Source organism: Macaca fascicularis, chromosome 9 (assembly GCF_037993035.2).
Source record: "Macaca fascicularis isolate 582-1 chromosome 9, T2T-MFA8v1.1".
NCBI classification, from domain to species: domain Eukaryota; kingdom Metazoa; phylum Chordata; class Mammalia; order Primates; family Cercopithecidae; genus Macaca; species Macaca fascicularis.
Window position 1 is genome coordinate 112839240 of NC_088383.1, and position 18350 is coordinate 112857589.

The window sequence follows — 18350 nt, forward strand, 5'->3', positions numbered from 1 at the left end:
GACATATTTTATTTTTTACTTCCCACCTACCCAAACTCCCCCCATAGGCGTCTCTTTAACTATTCAATATTAATGTTGCAAATAATATATGAATACATTCTCCTTTTCTTAAAAAGTAAAACATTAAGATAAGGTTCCTCCTTGATCAAGCCCTTCCTCCCACTGATATCTCTAACCACCCATCTAGAGATGACTCTGACACCAATCTGGAGTACAGCCTTCTAGATTAAAAAATTTACATTCATATGCTATATATGTACTTGCAAAATATATATCTTGTTGTTGGGTTTTTTTTTTGTATAATTATTATCATACTATAAATATTGTTTTGAAACTTGCATTGTTTGTTCAGAATGTTTCTTGGAGATCCACCCATGGATCAGTCTCGTTCGCTTTGACCCCATTTTTGCCCCTGCAAACAACATGAGGCTGTCCGTGCCTGCCTGGGACCAGTGACTGACCTCAGTCAAGGCTGATGTGAGCATTCACCATGACCCATGCTCACCTCATTCTGGAGCTGGCACTGCCACACTAGGTGTGCTGGAACTCTCTGCAATCCTTGGTACAAGATCATTCTTACAACTTAGCAGGTTACCTCCCCGGGCTGTGGCCTCATCGCTTTAGTCTAGGGTCAGTGATGTCGAACAAATTCCCTCAATGACTAAAAGGCAGAGTGCCTGCAGAAGAGACACTTCCTCCTCTTCTCTGCTTTTGGGTTGGTTCTTGGCACACACTGGGATCACCCCAGGCTGATCTCAGCAGAGGCCTGCTCTGGATATTAAACCAAATGAAAGCCTATATAAATTTAATGAATAGAAAAATTAACACAGTTTGTTACCTGCAAAGTGAGGCACTTGGAATAAGGACCCCTCTAACTCTAAAAATGCAATGATCCCATCAAGCTCCATAAGTGATATCAGTACACACTCACATCCATATACACATTCATTCCAAGGCTGGTTATTAGTGATTCAGGAATTATAATTTTTTCACCCATCATGAGGTGAGCTATTGGAGAGCTGGAAAGTGAGTGTGATCCTGGGGTGGGGTGCATGGGTGGAGAGTCTGGAGAGATGAACAAGGAAGAGAGAGAAAAGCTCGTCAAAATAGGTTAAGTCCTTCAGAGCCAATGAGCAAACCTGAAAACCCCTCTTAACTCTACCTTCCAAGTGGTGCGGGGGAAAATAAAGGGCCTCTCCCAGCTCTGATCAAATATTGACCCTGTGCACTCGCTGGCCAGAGTTCAGACTAAAGCACCAGCAGCATGGTGGAGTCGGTGTTTGCAGAGCAATTACTGTAGCCCAGTGCCTTGTAGGTCAGGTTGTGAAACAACCGTCTATGGAGCCAGGGCTTCAGAGAGCCTTCCGGCCCCTCCTCAGGGGGACCGGGAAGGAGCTGTGCAAGGAAATAGACAAAGGCTGGAAACGTGGTCCAGCCACCGGTGAGAAAGCAACTGAAAAGGGCATCTGCCACCCCTTCTCCCACCTCAACTGCACCTCCAAGCAACCCAGGCCCTTCATCACCAAATGGGCCTCGACATCAGGCCCTGTCCTGGTCAGCTTCCCCTGGGACAGGTCCTTTTCCTGGTCAGATAGGGCTGAGTGGTGAGTTATTTTTAGAAGAAATCAATTTCCACTTGGAGACTAAGAGCCTCACCTCTTCCCTGTTCTTCACTTGACATCTGAAAGGCTCTTAGAAGCCCTCTCGGGAAACCGACCTGGTTTCCAGAAGAAGTGTTTGGAATAGCTGCTGAGCTGAAATGCTCTAAGGATGGGCAAACTGTGCAGGAGAATAATCTCCCTCTTCTTGCCAGGGCCCTAGAAGATTTCAGCGGACAACTCGGGGAGGGGCTGGGAGGTGACAGATCACTATAAGGTGGCCAGAAAGCTGGCTCAAGCCTGTTGTGTGTTCAAAGTTTTCTAAACTACCAGTCTAATAGAATTTTCTGTGATAATAGAAATGTTCTATATCTGCCCAACACACAACCACTAGCCACGGCCGCCACTGAGTACTTGTGATCCAGCAAGTGCAGCCAAGGAACTAAACATTTACTTTTATTTCATTTAAGTTTAACTTTAATATAAGTAGCCACATGTGGCTAGTGGCTACCTCATTGGACAGTACAGCTTTAAAGTCTCCGTACCTGGGGGTTCTGAGTGGGCAGCCTGTGTGTGTGTGTCTGGGTCTGAAGGCTCATGGCAGGAGATATGGGGAGAGAAGAAGGTCTGGGGAAGAACAGAGGGTGTTATCCTGGTGCTCATGGGTGGATTTCAGGCAGGGTATGAATAACCAAAAAGATTATTAGAATTATAGATGCACATTCATGCACTTGTCTGGGGAGAGAGTCTTTGGCTTTCATTAGAAGCACAAAAGAGTCTCTGATCTCAAAAGTAAAATATGATAAAATAACTCACTGATGTTTCAGATAAAACTCACTGCTTCAGGAAGCCTGCCCTGATCCCAGAGTGTAAGGTTTCCCTATAATATGTCTATGGCACCTTCCTTTGTTACATCTGGAATGGCGTAAAACAATATTGTTTGTCTTTGTTTTTTAACTAAAATCTGTCTTCCCTCACTAAGCTGTGAGACCCATAAAGGCAGGAACCAGATCTGCTTTGGATCATCAATGTGTCCCAGAGCTGGCACACTGCCTGGATTTACAAGGCAGACACTTAATATTGGAAGGATGGGAGGAAGGAAAGGAGGGAGGGAGAGGGAGGGAGGGAGGGAGGGAGGGAGGGAGGGAGGGAGGGAGAGGGAGGGAGGGAGGGAGGGAGGAAGGAAGGAAGGAAGGAAGGAAGGAAGGAAGGAAGGAAGGAAGGAAGGAAGGAACGAACTAGAGACATATTTTACCCTGATAAGGATTCTCAAAAAATAACCAAATCCCCCCCAAACTAGAGTGTGGGTGTTTGGCTATGTCACCCTAGGCTGCTGTCACTAATTAAGACCATATGGGGGCTGGGTGTGGTGGCCCATGCCTGTAATCCCAACACTTTGGAAGACCGAGGCAGGAGGATCACTTGAGCCCAGGAGTTTGAGACCAGCCTGGGCAACATAGTGGGACTCCATCTTTACAAAAAAAAAAAAAAAATTAGCTAGGCCTGGTGGCATGCACCTGTGATCCCAGCTACTTGGGAGGCTCAGGCTGGAAGATCTCTTGAACCTGGGAGGTCGAGGCTTCAGTGAGCCATGATCACACCACTGCACTCCAGCCTGAGTAACACAGCGAGACCCTGTCTCTAAAAACTAAATAAATAAATGTTTAAAAAAAAAAGAGAGAGAGAGAGACCATATGTGCCTGGCCATGGGCATGTTCTTTGTTCCCTCTCCCAAGAATGCTCTTTCCACCTGGGTGCGGTGGCTCAAGCCTGTAATTCCAGCACTTTGGGAGGCGGACTCACGAGGTCAGGAGATCGAGACCATCCTGGCGAACACGGTGAAACCCCATCTCTACTAAAAATACAAAAAAATTAGCCAGGTGTGGTGGCGGGTACCTGTAGTCCTAGCTACTCGGGAGACTGAGGCAGGAGAATGGCATGAACCCGGGCGGCGGAGCTCGCAGTGAGCAGAGATCGCGCCACTGCACTCCAGCCTGGTCGATAGAGTGAGACTCCGTCTCAAAAAAGGAAAAAAGAAAGCTCTTGCCTTCCTCTTCATCTCATAGCATGTTGCTTATACCTCAATCTAGTATTTTTTTCATCTGCAGTGGACTTAACTGCTTCCAAGTTTGCCTTCCCCACGAGATGTAGACTCCTGCAAGGAAGAGATCTCGTCCTTCTCAAAAGTGTGTTCCTCGGCCTGCGCCACTTCTGCTCTGTACAAAAGCTGCTGCCTTGGGGGCCTTAGCACAGGCCCATCCACTCTTACCTGAAGCCTGGACTATCTTTCTACTTCCACCCTCGCCTCTCACACTCAGCCAGGCTGGGACTCCCAGATTCAGCAAGTGAAAATACAGGATGCACAGTTAAATTTGAATTCCAGATAAACAACAAATAACTTTGTTTAGTGTAAGTATATGCCATGCAATGTTTGGAACATTTTTTTTTTTTTTTTTTTTTGAGCTAGGGTCTTACTCTGTTGCCCAGGCTGAAGTGCAGTGGCGCAATCACAGCTCACTGCAGCCTGGACCTCCCCGGCCTCAAACAATTATCCCAGCTCAGCCTCCTGAGTAGCTGGAACAACAGGCGCATGCCACCACATTCGGCTAATTTTTTTTATTTTTTGTAGAGATGGGATCTTGCCACATTACCCAGGCTGGTCTTGAACTACTGAACTCAAGCAGTCCTCCCGCCTTGGCCTCTCAAAGTGCTGGGATTATAGGCATGAGCCACCATGCCCAGTGTCCACCCTTATTCTGAAAAAAGCATTTGCTGTTTATCTGAAATGTAAATTTAATTGGACATCTCATATTTATCTGGCAGCCCTAATCCAAGGCCTCACAGGTAGCAGATAAGCTGTGAGTGAAGAAGGTGGGTGGTGGGATGGGAAGGGGATGCTGAGATAAATGGCTCTGCTCTGCACGGTCCTAAGGCTTCAGAAAGCCCGGAATGAGCAGTTACCAGGTGATCGGGGGCGGGGGGGTTCTCTCCGTCTCTCCCAACCCTCAGACTTTCCCCATTCCCTGTGAATAGCTCCTCAATGCACCACCAGAGTTCTAAGTACCCGTCCTTAATGCCATGAGTCACCCCAAAGGGACAATGAACCTTCTCCAAGGACAAGCCTCAGGCTCTTGGCTCCCTCCTGCTTGATGTTCTCAGGGCTGCTGTGTGCTTGAGACTGTTCATTTCCAAGGATCTACTGAGAGCTTCACATGCAGGGCAGTTAGGTCCAAGCAGAAGCTTTGAAGATAATAACCAGAGAAATGTTCTGCTTCAGATCTTAGAATCTGGGAGGGGGTGGGGAGTGTGGGGGTGAGGGAGTGGGGAAGGGCTGTGCTGATGTGGAAGCTGCTGTGGAGAGAAATGGAAAAACCGAAGAGTGTGGGGTTTCTGTTCAGATGACAGAGCACCCTTCAAGTACTTCCTGGCCTTATGGCTGCAGAGCATGAAGGGCAGGGTGCAGGTGTCCATCTCCCTGTGTGCCCTCAGAGGGAGAAACAGAGGGTCCGTGTGCTGTTCCGAATGAAATTGGATCTGCACATACCCTGGGGCCCTCAATTCACGACCAGAGAGGGTCAGGGACCGCTTGGGATCGCTTGCACGTGGTTCCCAGGCTGTGTGACAGAGGTAAGAACCCAAGGCCGCCTGGTGGGTACCTGGCCTTTGGGAACAAAGGAAAACATCTGAAGAGGGAGAGATAAGGGAGGGGAAGTACAGGGAGACCCATGCTGGGGTGCAGGGAACTGGCTTGTACAGGGGGGAACCAAGGGTCTCTCAAAGGGGTCAAAGGGGTGTCCAGGCCTCCTGCTGTTACCTGAATAGACCCCCAAATGCTGCCCAAATAGTACTGGGTGTGAATGTATGATTCACGATCTAAACTGGTTTAGCTCAGCAGTTCTTTTTTTTTTGAGACAGGGTCTCACTCTGCCACCCATGCTGGAGTGCAGTGGTGCAATCATAGCTCACTGCAGCCACGACCTGCCAGGCTCAAGTGATCCTCCCACCTCAGCCTCCTGAATAGCTGGAACTACAGGCACTCCATCACACCTGGCTAGTTCTTCACTGGGGGTTCACAGGGGGTCTGTGAACACTTGCCACTGTAAGTAAAATTGTATGTATCCGCTCTTTTCCTGGGGAGAGGGCTTCCATCAGATTCACAGAACGGTCTGTGGCCCCCAGGAGGCTTAGAACCATGAGTTGGTGAAACCCAGGGAGCGGCTCCCTGGAGATGGGCCTGGTGAGCCTGGGACTTTCAGGGTCAGCCAAAAAGGAAAGGAGCAAAACATGTCTGAGAGCTGCCCCTGGGCCGCAACCCAGCTCCCTGCGGCTCCCACCCTGCCCCCCGGGGCAGCTTCGGAGAGAAGCCTGAGGCCTACCTGGCTCTGAATACACTGGCAGGGACTGGGCACAGGGAGCTCACCACAGAGTGACGCCAAGTGAGGGAAGCCACAAAGCAACATCAGGAAGTGGGTCTCCAGCCCCTAGACCCCCCTAGCCATGCAGCCCAACATCCCTGCGACCTGGCAACACCAGGCAACTCACCAGGCAACTCAGTGCTGGGAGAAAAGTGGATTCACTCATTCATTCCTCTTAACAACCCTACTGGGCAGGCACTATTTGAACCTTCACAGTACAGATGAGAAAAGCAAGCCTAGAGAAGTGAAGGAGTCTGTCCGGAGGTACGTGGTGACAGCCAGTAACCAGTCCCAGGCAATGTGTCCCCGGTGCCTAAACTCTAAGCTGCTCTCTTACACAACCCCTCAGAGACATGAGTTCTGAGGTGCACCAGTGACCAGAGATGGAGTTAGCAACTCCCTTTGTTCTACCTCTATAGGATCCGCCATACCAAAATCAGCGACCTGATAAATAAACAAGGCTTTTCAAAATGAACGCCACTAAAACTCATCACAGCAGGTAAAATGCATTTGTAAAGATGCTATGCTTGACTCCTAAGTTAATTTTCAAAGAACTATTCCAACCCCTTCCCAAACTGCATCTACAGCTCAGCAATGACCCACATGGACACGCCTGGCCAAGCGCTTGGCCATTGCTAAGCTAGAGCCAGCACACTGCACTAGCTGCTCCCTGCTTGCGCGTCCCCTTTCCACATTCAGGGAATGAGCCCTCCAGGCAAGGGAGGTGGTGGTGGGGGAACAGCATTCCTTTCTCCTGAGATTCTGCAGTGCAGGAGGGGGTGGGGGATCATAACGGAAGAGGGGGAAGAAAAGTTCTGATTTGGAAGTTTCCACCGGCTTTCAGGCCCCCTCCAGCTCATCAATGAGTCCTTTCAGGGTTCACTCTCCCCAACTGAGTTATCACTTCCTGTCTAGCACACTGTACCCATTGATGGGGTATCAGCAAACCCCACCAGATTACACCAAACCTAAGGAGACTGGACATGAACTGAGGAGGGAAGAGGAAGAAGGCTGGAGAGTAAGAAGTAGCTTTCAATCCCATATTCAATGGGATATTCAATCCCATATTGTTGGATTAAGAGAGAATTTGTAATACAGGAAGCTAGCTCACCCTTGGCTTGTCTCATAGGTAGGGCAATGAGGACAACGAGATAGAATCAGGTATTGGGGGCAAGCACACGGTGCCAAAGATGACCTCTCCAAGATGACTGACAACCAAAGGCCTGCCAAGAAAGGAGTGGACCCTGGCTGTGAGGGTAGAAGTGGGTGTCTCTTTGTGTTTTTATTAGCCTAAACCAGTCTCACAGCCCCAAGAGGAATCTAGAACATCTTGGCTCTACCTGAAAGGGCTGCTGCTCAACTCACGACTGATTCTCCCTTCTCTAGTATTTGCCTGTGATCCACAGAGGTGGGCTCCCTAGTGGCCATGTCTGTGCTAAAAGACCCTCAACTCCCGGCCATACTGATTGGTCCAGAGAGGGCACCTGACCCAAGCCAGACCAATCAGAATCGTCCCTGGGATTTTTCAACTTGGAACTGGGAAAGAGTCAATCTCCCCTCTGTTGGGAGCCAAAAGATATAAAATTCTAGAGCTGTTGACAGTCATGTTCCTTGGGGTGTGAGGTAACAGAAGTTGAGGGCAGTGCCAGAGGGAAGCAGAGACAAGACAGAGGGAGAGCAGATCCTGGTTTCAGGTATTCCTAAAGGCCTCTGCCTCACTGCTCTTCTCACCATGTGGTCGGCTGCACAAGCTTCCCTGGTCCCTCCTTCCAATCACGTCTCCTTTGTGCCTAAGCCAGTGCAAGTGTAAAACTATCACTTGCAACCCAAAGAGGCCTGACTAAATTAGTTGGCACCAAGGGGGTGTCTGCAGGGGTAGCTGTGGGATCCATACTACCATCCCCCTTGTGAACATGCCTATGTGTCTTAGAGACACACACCTACCACGTACACGTACAAACTGGGTGGCAAGTGCCTCATTCAGTTAAACAGACACCGTGGTATGTATGCATAGTTTGTGCCTGTAGTTGAAGAAAATGCTTATTTTCTGTTTCGGTCTTCCCTGTATGTTTGCTTTTCTTAGGCTGCAATGATGTGGTGGCTTCTGTCTCACCCTGGATGTTTACAGACACACGTCTGGTCAGGCACACAGCACCTCCCACCATCCTCCTGCCTCTCCACCACAGTTTCCTACCCTGCAGGCAAGAGAGGGTGACAAAGCATGACTGTTAAGATCATTGGAGGAGGCCAACAAAGCTCCGAGTGTCTGCCTGCAGTATGCAAGATTGAGACAAGCCCAGCTCCACCTTCGAGCTTCCCTCCTCTGTCCCTCTGCTCCCACCTGGACTCTGACCCTGACAGCTTGGCTGGGGGCTCCCTGGATAAGCGAGGGTATGAGAGAGGCCAGCCCACCAGACTCGGGCCACTGTCTGAGCTCTGACCAACTTACCTGCAGGTCAAAGAACTTGCTGTACCTCCGGTAGATGGTCTGGGAGGTAGAGTCAGACCAGGTCACATTGATGATGTATACCTGTGGGAAAAAGGTAGGAGCAGGTGAGCAAGGCTGGATTTCAAGCTGTCTGTGCCAGGTATCATGTAACATGACTGCAGGTGTTCCAATGGCCAGGACCACTCTTTTTCTCATCTCATCTGTCCCTAGGGGATAGCACAGCATCAGCTACCATGTAGATGTCTAAACACACACACACACACACACACACACACACACACACACACACACACACACACGGACACCCCCAGAGGGATATTTCATCAAATGCCAACAATGATTATCTTAGGAAAGTAGGATCAGAATAAGTGGTTTTAATTTCCTTCTTTTTTATTTGTATATATTTCATACAATAAACATAAAATTGAAGTCATTACATTTTTGTTTGTTTTTGAGACAGAGTCTCATTCTGTCGCCCAGGATACAGTGCAATGGCATGATCTTGGTTTACCACAACCTCCGCCTCCCCGGTTCAAGCGATTCTCCTGGCTGAGCCTCCCGAGTAGCTAGGATTACAGGCGCCTGCCACCATGCCTGGCTAATTTTTGTATTTTTAGTAGAGACAGGGTTTTGCCATGTTGGCCAGGCTGGTCTTGAACTCCTGACCTCAGATGATCCACCTGCCTTGTCCTCCCAAAGTGCTGGGATTACAGGCATGAGCCACCACGCCTGGCCTTTTTAGATAGCTAATTTCCACTGGTTCACAACTTTAGAGTGAATGAGATTCTACAAGAGGCCTTCCGAAATTGCAGGTGGACCCCGCTCTCTGAAATTCTGCAGACATGGGTTTTGAGAGCTCGGACGTTTATACTTTTAACAAACCCCAGCTTATTTTGCTGCAGTGGATCCTCAGAACTCACTCTGAAAAGCCCTTCAGGAGACCAGAAGCGCTCAGAGATGTGTGATTCATCTCAGCATCCCTGTCTTTGCTCAGTGCCTGGCACAGAGCAGGTGCTCAGAAAACACTTTGCTATGTTGAACAAACACACTGGTCTTCTGGATGAGAAACGGATTTGAAGAAGAGGCGTTAGCACGTGGGAGACTGGAAACCTTTTCTCTTTGGAGCCTCACAATGAAGGCATTTTGGGGCCAGGCTGTCACCCCAGTTCCCAAGTCTCCATCAGGCTCTGCAAGAGCTCATGCCACTCTGGAAGGCTGAACTCACTCAGCAATCCCTGGGGAAGGAGAGAAAGCCCCTGGTCCACACAGTCTGGCCTGCTCTTCCCACTATTCCTGTCCCACCTGGGAGAGGCCTGAGTCACAGGAATGGGTGCCCTCCCACAGCCTCAGGGCTATTCTGTTGACCTTCTCCCTGGAAGGGACACCTGCAGGGGTGTCTCCAGGAGGACAGGTAAGGGAGGGCACCGATAAGACACAGGTGAGACCTCTGCCTCCCTTCTTCCCTCAGGAGAGAGGCAGTGGCTGTAGGTCCCGAATGGTGGTTCCCAGGCCAGGGCGCCCCTTTAGGATCACCTGGGGCCAGGGGCGGGCTTCATAAAAATTCAGATTCCAGGGACTCTGTCTAGTCACTCTGTCCTGTAGGCCTGTGGGGGTGGGGCTGGGGGGACTCTACCAGTAAGAACAAAATAGCCAGTGAGGCCAGGGATCTGGGCCATGATGAGAAGGAGGAACGTTAGCAAAGAGAAGTGACATTTAGACACCTTGCCATCAGACTGGCCCAACTCCCCGATGCCCGGAACAGGGTTTGCAACAGGCGTGGTGAGGCTTTGTGCTTGGCTGCTCAGGTAATACACAAGAAAATGAGCTGAATCCAGTCTCTTCTCCCTTCCTATCTCTATGACACAGAGGCAGCCTCATGCCATGGCGAGGTTTTCTGAAACACAACCAAGGAGAGGGCCATAAAACCAAAGCAAACAGGCCTGAGTGCTGCCACCCAGAGATGGGGCATTTATGACATGTGACCCTGATACAGAACATAAGGTAAAAGGCCACCCCTATCTTCATCAGCTCAAAATAGACTATTGGCTATTATCATAATAAATGGGTGTATGCTTTGCTTTATATCATATGTAAATAGGTATCACATGATACATTGTAAAACCATTTTGATAACTTAATGTTACCTAATGTTTAGGCAACTAAATGTTACTGGATACCAGTACAGCATAAAGCATTTATATGCATTAGCTCATTTAATCTTCAGCCCAATGAGTTAGCTACCACTGTTATTCCCATATTGTACAAGAAGAAGGTGAGGCTCAGAGAAGCTAAGTAACTTGCCTGAAGTTACACAGCTAATAAATTACAGGGCAAAAATTTGAACCCAGGTCTAGCTGAGTTCTAATACCTATGCTCTTAACTGCACTGGACTACCTCCCTGTATGTAAATTTATCTAAACTGAACTACTTTGATCAGGACTGAATGACATGGTCAACCAAAAAGTATCTGAAACAAGTCTCAATCAATTTAGCAAGTATACTTTGCCAAAGTGAAGGACACACCTGCGATACAGCTTCAGGAGGTCCTGATGACACGTGCCCGAGGTGGCTGGGGTACAGCCTGCTTTATACATTTTAGGGAAATACATCAATCAATACATATAAGATTTACATTGGTTCCATCTGGAAGGGCAAGACAACTCTAAGTAAGGGACGAGGGGCTTCCAGGTTATAGGTGGATTTAAATATACTCTGATTGGCAATTGGTTGAAAGAGTTACTACCACTAGAAAGGAGTGTCTGGGTTAAGATAAGCGTTCATGGAGATCAAGGTTTTATCATGCACACGAAGCTTCCAGGCCGCAGGCTTCAGAGAGTACAGATTGTAAATGCTTCTTATCAGACCTAAGGTCTGCATTGATATTGATGCTGGGGGAGTGTAATGAAGCATGTCTGATCCCCACTTCCCGTCATGGCCTGAACCCGTCTTTTAGGTTCAATGTTAGGGTGCCTGGGCTGAGGAAGGAGTGCATTCAAATGGTTGCAGGGGGCCTTCAAATTTTATTTTTGGTTGATACCATCTTTTTTTTTTTTTTTTTTTTTTTTTGAGACAGAGTCTATCTCTGTCACCCCGGCTGGAGTGCAGTGGTGCGATCTCGGCTCATTGTGACCTCCACCTCCTGGGTTCACGCCATTCTCCTGCCTCAGCCTCCCGAGTAGCTGGGACTACCGGGGCCCGCCACCACGCCCAGCTAATTTTTTGTATTTTTTAGTAGAGACGGGGTTTCACTGTGTTAGCCAGGATGGTCTCGATCTCCTGACCTTGTGATCTGCCCACCTTGGCCTCCCAAAGTGCTGGGATTACAGGCGTGAGCCACCGCATCCGGCTGGTTGACACCATCTTTTTAAATAAAGGTGTGGGTGGTCTGAGAAGCCTGCGGTGCCCTTGCTGAGGGAGTGCGCCTAGAGGAACATGCGGGAACAAAGGCGACTCTGAGACCTGAGACCAAGAAGACCCAGAACTGGGGGCCCAGACAGAAGCAAATGGTTAGGAATGCTACAAAACCGACTGACGCCGAGGACCCCCTCAAACTCAATGCTGTGGGATTTTCCTGGGGTTTATAACCTACCGGGGTCTGCCTGCTGACTCCCAGCTCCACCTCCCCTCCTACCTTCATCTCTGCTTCCCACAGGTCCTGGGGCAGGAGCAGAGGCTGAGCCCTCACCAGGTGCTCTCTCTCTGACCTCCACCCCAGGAGCTAAATGTGAGGAGGGCCCAAGTGGCCAATTCGCCCCTGGAGAGAGGGCTGCACTCGCCTGCAGGGCATTAGACATCAGCCTTTCTCTGGAACCAACCAAGCGGAGCCCAGGGGAAGGGCTTAACTGAGGCTTAACACACGTCCTCCATCCCACTAGCAATTAGGCTTCTCTTCACCTCCCAGAAAGAATCAATCACAGGCTTACAGCCCCTGGCAGCTGGGAGGATCCAGGGAGGCCTCTCCTTGAGCAGAGGAGAAACCCAGGTGGTGATTTGCCAAGGAAGGGGCATGGCCAGGTAGGAACCAGCAGACTCTGGAGTTAGCCACACATGGGGGCAGCACCCTCCCAGCACCCTCCTTACTGGCTGCAAGACCCCAGCCCAGCTGCTCAGGCCTTCAGACTCCTCCTTTATACAAAGGACACAACCTTCAGGGCTGCCAGGACTGATGCAAACACGGTTATCACTGGAGTGTGCTCACTCCCATTGGTGGCAGAGCCGGGACAGGAACCCAGATGTCCCACTTCCCAGCCTGGCCTAGGACTACTCTGCACGTGACTAGAGCATCCCCCCTCGGAAAAGTCCTTTGCCCTCTACTCTACAGAAATGGTGAAATTTGGCAGGGCTGGTGGCTCGTGCCTGTAATCCCAGCACTTTGGGAGGCAGAGGCAGGAGGATCACTTGAGCCCAGGAGTTTGAGACTGGCCTGGACAACATAGTGAGGCTCTGCCTCTATTTTAAAAAATAAAAGGGCAGGACGCAGTGGCTCCTGCCTGTAATCCCAGCACTTCGGGAAACCAAGGCAGGAGGATCGCTTGAGCCCGGGAGTTCGAGATTGGCTTGGACAACATAGTGAGGCTCTGTCTCTATTTTAAAAATAAAAGTTGAAAATTCACATGAAGTCATCTCTGTTTAACGCTTGGTCTAAAATCATACTAAAGGTACACCCCGCTGGAGAGCCAGCCAGAGGGAGGGAAGAGCTGACAGAGAGCTGTCCCTGAGGCCTTGTCAGCCACGGCCTCCTGGCTAGGATATAGCCATGCTTCCCCCCAAAAAGCAGTTCTTCCCTTGTTTGGCAAAGGATTGTTCCTGCTAGCATCTTGCACCCCACTTTCTATGCCCTGAGCAGCCATGAATGTGACTCAGTGTGAAGGGTGGGGAAGCGAGCCCCCATTCCCAGGTTCTCCCAAACTTCGGGGATTTGCCAGAGGCCCTCCAGCCTACCCCACTGGACAGGCTAATTCTTGGGTTGAGGAAATGGCAAGAGACCTCCCTGGAGATAAGCCCAGAGATACAAGGACAATCTCCAGACCCCTCTCTCTCATCTGCTTTCTTCCAAACCTTGGACATCTAGATTATCACTCCAGACAGGTGATGTACACAAAAAATTCCACCCCAGCCCATGCCTAGCTCCCTACCTCAACACCAGGGCTTCTTAAGTCTCCCTGAACTGGCCTTGCCAGCACTGGAAACTTCAGAGAAAAACTGCAGAGAAAGAACAGGTGACAGGGAAGGGGGACAGGGCAGAGGTCATCCAAGAAAGCCAGTTCTGTTTACAAGCCTGCATCTGGGGCCCAGATAGACTCTCCTCCAGCCTCAGGAGCAGTCAGGATAACATTACCCGGCAGCTGGGTCTCAAGAAAAGTTTGGCAATTAAACATCCTGCTTCCAAATGCTTTACTTGGGGTTACGTTTCACGGGTGGAGTTTCTCTTCCTTCTGGATTTTAAAAACCCATGGATTCTATTTCCCCTGTCTCCAGCCATTTCAGGCAGATGGTAGGCGTCTATGAAGGCTCGCAAGAGACTAGCAACTGCTTCCAGCTTCCCCTGGGTCAGCCCAGACTGAAGGGACCCAGGGGCTCAGGCCCTCCCAACTGCTCACCCTTGATGGAGGAGTGGAATCATCACCACAGACACCGTGTGGAAACTCTCGCTACACACCCAGCATGATGCTCTGGCCCAACCAGTCCCACCCATCCGGAGGTCATCTTGGGTTGCCTTCTGTCTGCTCAGCTCACGAGGCCCACCAATGTCTGAGACTTCCAAACTCGCCTTCCCAGTGGGTGCTTCTGTCCTCTATTAGCCTTGCTCCTTTCAACAAGAAAATGGCCTTGATGCAAACCAGACTTACCGCGCAGCTCCAGAGCACTGAGAATGCAGCCCAGCCCGGTTTCTGTGGGGGATGTCCACGATTTGATCTGGTCTGGGACCAATTAGCAACTGCAAATGTAGAGCCCAACCATTCCTAGAAGGCCTAGGACCCGCCTTGTGTTTAATTAGAAAGTGCTGGTAAGTACCTGTTGCCCCCTTGGCTACAAAATGTACAATGAGAGGCAAGGAGTTAGGAGCTATGGAGGGAACTGCATGTCTCCGTGGTACTGTGGGCCTTACTTTCCCTGGACTCCTACCAGCTGCCCCTGGCCCCTGGCCCCAGGCCCCAGGCCAAACAGAAACTCAGTGGCAATCTTCCTTCACCTGCTCACATGACCATGGGGCTGGGATCAGCTGGCTGCACTAGGGCCACTGCATACAGTTGGGCAAGTTGTTCACTGCCCAGTGGTTGCCTGGTCAAGTGGACAAGTAGGTGTGAAATCTAACCTATACTTCACACCCTAAACTGTGCACCCTGGCTCAGGACTGCAGCCACACCGAGAAAAGCACACCTTATTCTGATGTACACACACCGTGTTCCCTGGGTGGGCTGTCAATGCTCCCTAGGGTCCTCGAGGGCATACGATCTCTTCAGAATCCCAGCTCTTTAACTTACCCAAATCTTTGGAGTCTGGGGATGCAGGAATAGCTAACGTTTGGGACTGACTGCTAAAGCATATGGTCCCAGAAATCAAAATGAAGACGATCGAGCAGCCAGAAAAAGGGAGTTCACGTGCGGGGACACGATCACTGCTCTGGCTACCTGGGGGAGTTCATCATTGTCAGGCTCTTACCCAAGAAGATGCCGCCAGCCTGTCTAAGGTACTAATAGGCTCTAATTTTCCATTCAAAGCGCCCCATGTACAAGGTTCTATCATGGGGGACTGGTAAGAATGAGGCACATATACTCCAAATTAGTCTAGGCTGCTCCCCTAGATGCAGACCACCCAGCACAGCAGAGGACTCCAGGGCTGCTGTTCCCCATGAGAGTGCCTACACCAAATGCCAGCCCCGTGCCCCATCTCCTCCCTGCTGTGGCCCACTGCACCCCACTGGGAAGCAGTAAAGGCCCTGGTGTTAAAGAACCCCCCTTTTCTTTTGATACAGGGTCTGGCTCTGTCACCCAAGGTGGAGTGCAGTGGCGTGATCTCAGCTCACTGCAACCTCTGCCTCCTGGGTTCAAGCGATTCTGCTGCTTCAGCCTCCTGAGTAGCTGGGATTGCAGGTGCACACAATCATGCCTGGCTAATTTTTGTATTTTTAGTAGAGATAGGGTTTTACCATGTTGCCCAGGCTGGTTTGTAACTCCTGGTCTCCAGTGATCCGCCCACCTCAGCCTCCCAAAGTACTGGCATTACAGGTGTGAGGCACTGTGCCCGGCCTAAAGACCCCTCTTGACATGGCTGCACCCAGATAAAAATCTCCCCAGAGTTCCGACATCTGATCTGGGCCCCCACTAGCCTAGCGAGTCTGTGACCACCCCTTGTGGTGCTCATAGTATGCTTTCCACGATTAGTCAATTATTACATCTGCCTTCCTTTGCTAATTGTTGGCTCAGAACACCCAGCTTGACACAGGCTGTGTTGGTCTCTATTTAACACGGGTGAGTCGATCTTCCTCCCGGGTTTCCCTATCCGCAGAAACTATCTTCCTCTTCTCCTCCGAGGCTCACTAGGCCTGCCAGTCTGCTGGACACACTGAGATAATGACTGGCTGATCTAATGCCAAACGAATTCACTGATTCTGAAATGCCAAAGAGGTGGCTAGTGGCAACACTTGGAGACTGTCTCCATTCCCAGAAGCAAATCCCTGGTGGCCTAGGAGCAGAGTACAAACACATCTTTGCCAACCCAAAACCCTGTCAGCAAAATCACATTTAACAGCCTGTGGCCACTTGGCTAAGGTTTCTGAGCTCAGCCTGAGAATGATGAGGACCCTCAGGGTAGGGCCCTATTAAAATTCCAACCCCTCCTCTAGAGTGGGTGTTCATTCTTAGGGCGGGGAGAGAGGCAAAGCTGCAGATTCGGGGAACAACCACCACTTAGAAGCCTGGATGTGGTGGAGGGTGACCTCCATGGTGGTGCGCACTCACAGGTTGACTATAGGGCTAATGACCAGGCAGCAGGACTTTTCTAGTCCTGAGACCATCTGATACTAGGACTTTGTATTCAGAAGCAGTCACAGTAAATGCAGCAGAAGCGAACCCCAGAAGGGCTCTGGGAGTTGGAGGGCATATAATGTGCTAAGAGAAGGCTCCTCCCAGAACCACACATCCACCAGTCGCCTCCAAAACACAGAAGCTTCCACTGCAGACCTGGCCCAGATGGACCTTCTCTGGGGAAAGGGGGTTTTAAAAGAGACTCAGAGGAAGGGACACTGGCAAATGCCCTCTACAGTAGGGAGCATCATTCGAGAGTGTGTAGCAGGTACCCATCACACCCAGTGCCCGCCTTTGTTTGCAGGAATCATGGGTCTCTTTTATTCCTTCCTTCCATGGGTCTCCCTCCCTCCCTCCCTTCCTTCCTTCCTTCCAGAGAGAGTCTCGCTCTGTCGTCCAGGCTGGAGTGCACAGGTGCCATCTCAGCTCACTGCGACCTCTACCCCCCGGGTTCAAGCGATTCTCCAGCCTCGGCCTCCCAAGTAGCTGGGATTACAGGAGTGTGTCACCACACCAGGCTTTTTTTTTTTTCCTTTCTTTCTTTTTAGTATTTTAATAGAGACAGGTTTCACAACGTTGGCCAGGCTGGTCTTGAACTCCTGATCTCAGGTGATCCGCTCGCCTCAGCCTCCCAAAGTGCTGGGATTACAGGCATGAGCCACCTCATCCGGCCCCACTATTTATTTAAATGGGAGGGTAATGAATAGGTGAGACGGTCTGGAGGAAGCCTCCCTACTGGTGGAGCCTCTATTTATTACCCTGCAGAAGTGAGATCACAGTAGTTACCTTTTGGAGGCTATTGTGAGGATTCAGGGAGCTGACCCTGTGTCTCCTTGTTAGAACGGAAGCCTCCTGAAGGTGGATCGTGGCATCCTAGTGCCCAGCACCACACTTGACACCTAAGAGATGCTCACTTACTGTTTCCTTCATCAGTGAAAGAACAAAGCAACCAACAAATACCCAGTGAGTGCTGACCTCATGCCTGGTTTCGAGACAAGCTAAAGAGAAGATGAGGCAAAGCATCCAACCTCCAGCCTGTAAGCCTGTAAGCCTTACACCCTCCAGGCTGTAAGCCTCCCCTTACAGCCCAGCAGGGGCAGCGGAACTCACACTGACAAATCACGGATCGAACAGTGCAAGATGTGAGTAATGGAGTGCCAAGAAGTGAGCCTCAGAAGGGACCAGAGGCCGTCTTGGCTTCACAGAGGAGGAAGATGACTTGAAATTCAAATCTATCCACTTGATGAATTTGAATTTCAATCCACACATGTCCCTGCTATGTGGGCTTAGGCAAGTGTCTTAGACCCTCTGAGTGAGGGTTTCCTTTGCTGCGAAGTGTGGTTTCTAACGGGAGCGTCCCATTAAATGTGATGATACACATGGGGCACTCAGCACAGGGCCTGGCAATGTGCAAAGTGGCCCAATGAATGTGGGCTATTTAGACACCCAGGAAGGGAACTGACTTCTTCCCATTTGCCATGAGACTTGGATCATGACGTTATGACTAGAAATAGGAGAGGAGCAGGAAGTAGGGCACAGGGACATGGACACACACACACAGGGACACACACACACAGGGACACACACACACAGGGACACACACACACGTACACACACACACAGGGACACATACACATGGACATGGGCACACACACACACACACACACACACACACACACGGCAGTGGTGGAACCACTACTAATACCAAGGCAGCCTGGGAGAGCAGAGGAGCAAAAAATAGCTCTGCTGCCCAGAGCTGGGAAAACAATGACAGTCCCCAGGAGCCTCCGCTGAAAGGATGAATGTGCTGTGGCTGGCCCCTCTGGGGCTGGACGCTTTTTCTTTTCTTCATGTTTCCTGG

At 50.3% G+C, this 18350-nt stretch overlaps 1 protein-coding gene across 3 annotated transcripts in view; it reads right to left on the reverse strand.

Moving 5' to 3' along the window:
• The window catches only part of SH3PXD2A (SH3 and PX domains 2A), a 255862-nt gene that overhangs the window by 194306 nt on the left and 43206 nt on the right, over positions 1 to 18350 (reverse strand). For all 3 annotated transcript variants that reach the window (XM_005566353.5, XM_005566352.5, XM_015456641.4), the window contains exon 2: positions 8463 to 8543. In XM_005566353.5, coding sequence (XP_005566410.3) covers positions 8463 to 8543 — 81 coding nt within the window. The remainder of the gene's footprint in view (positions 1 to 8462; positions 8544 to 18350) is intronic.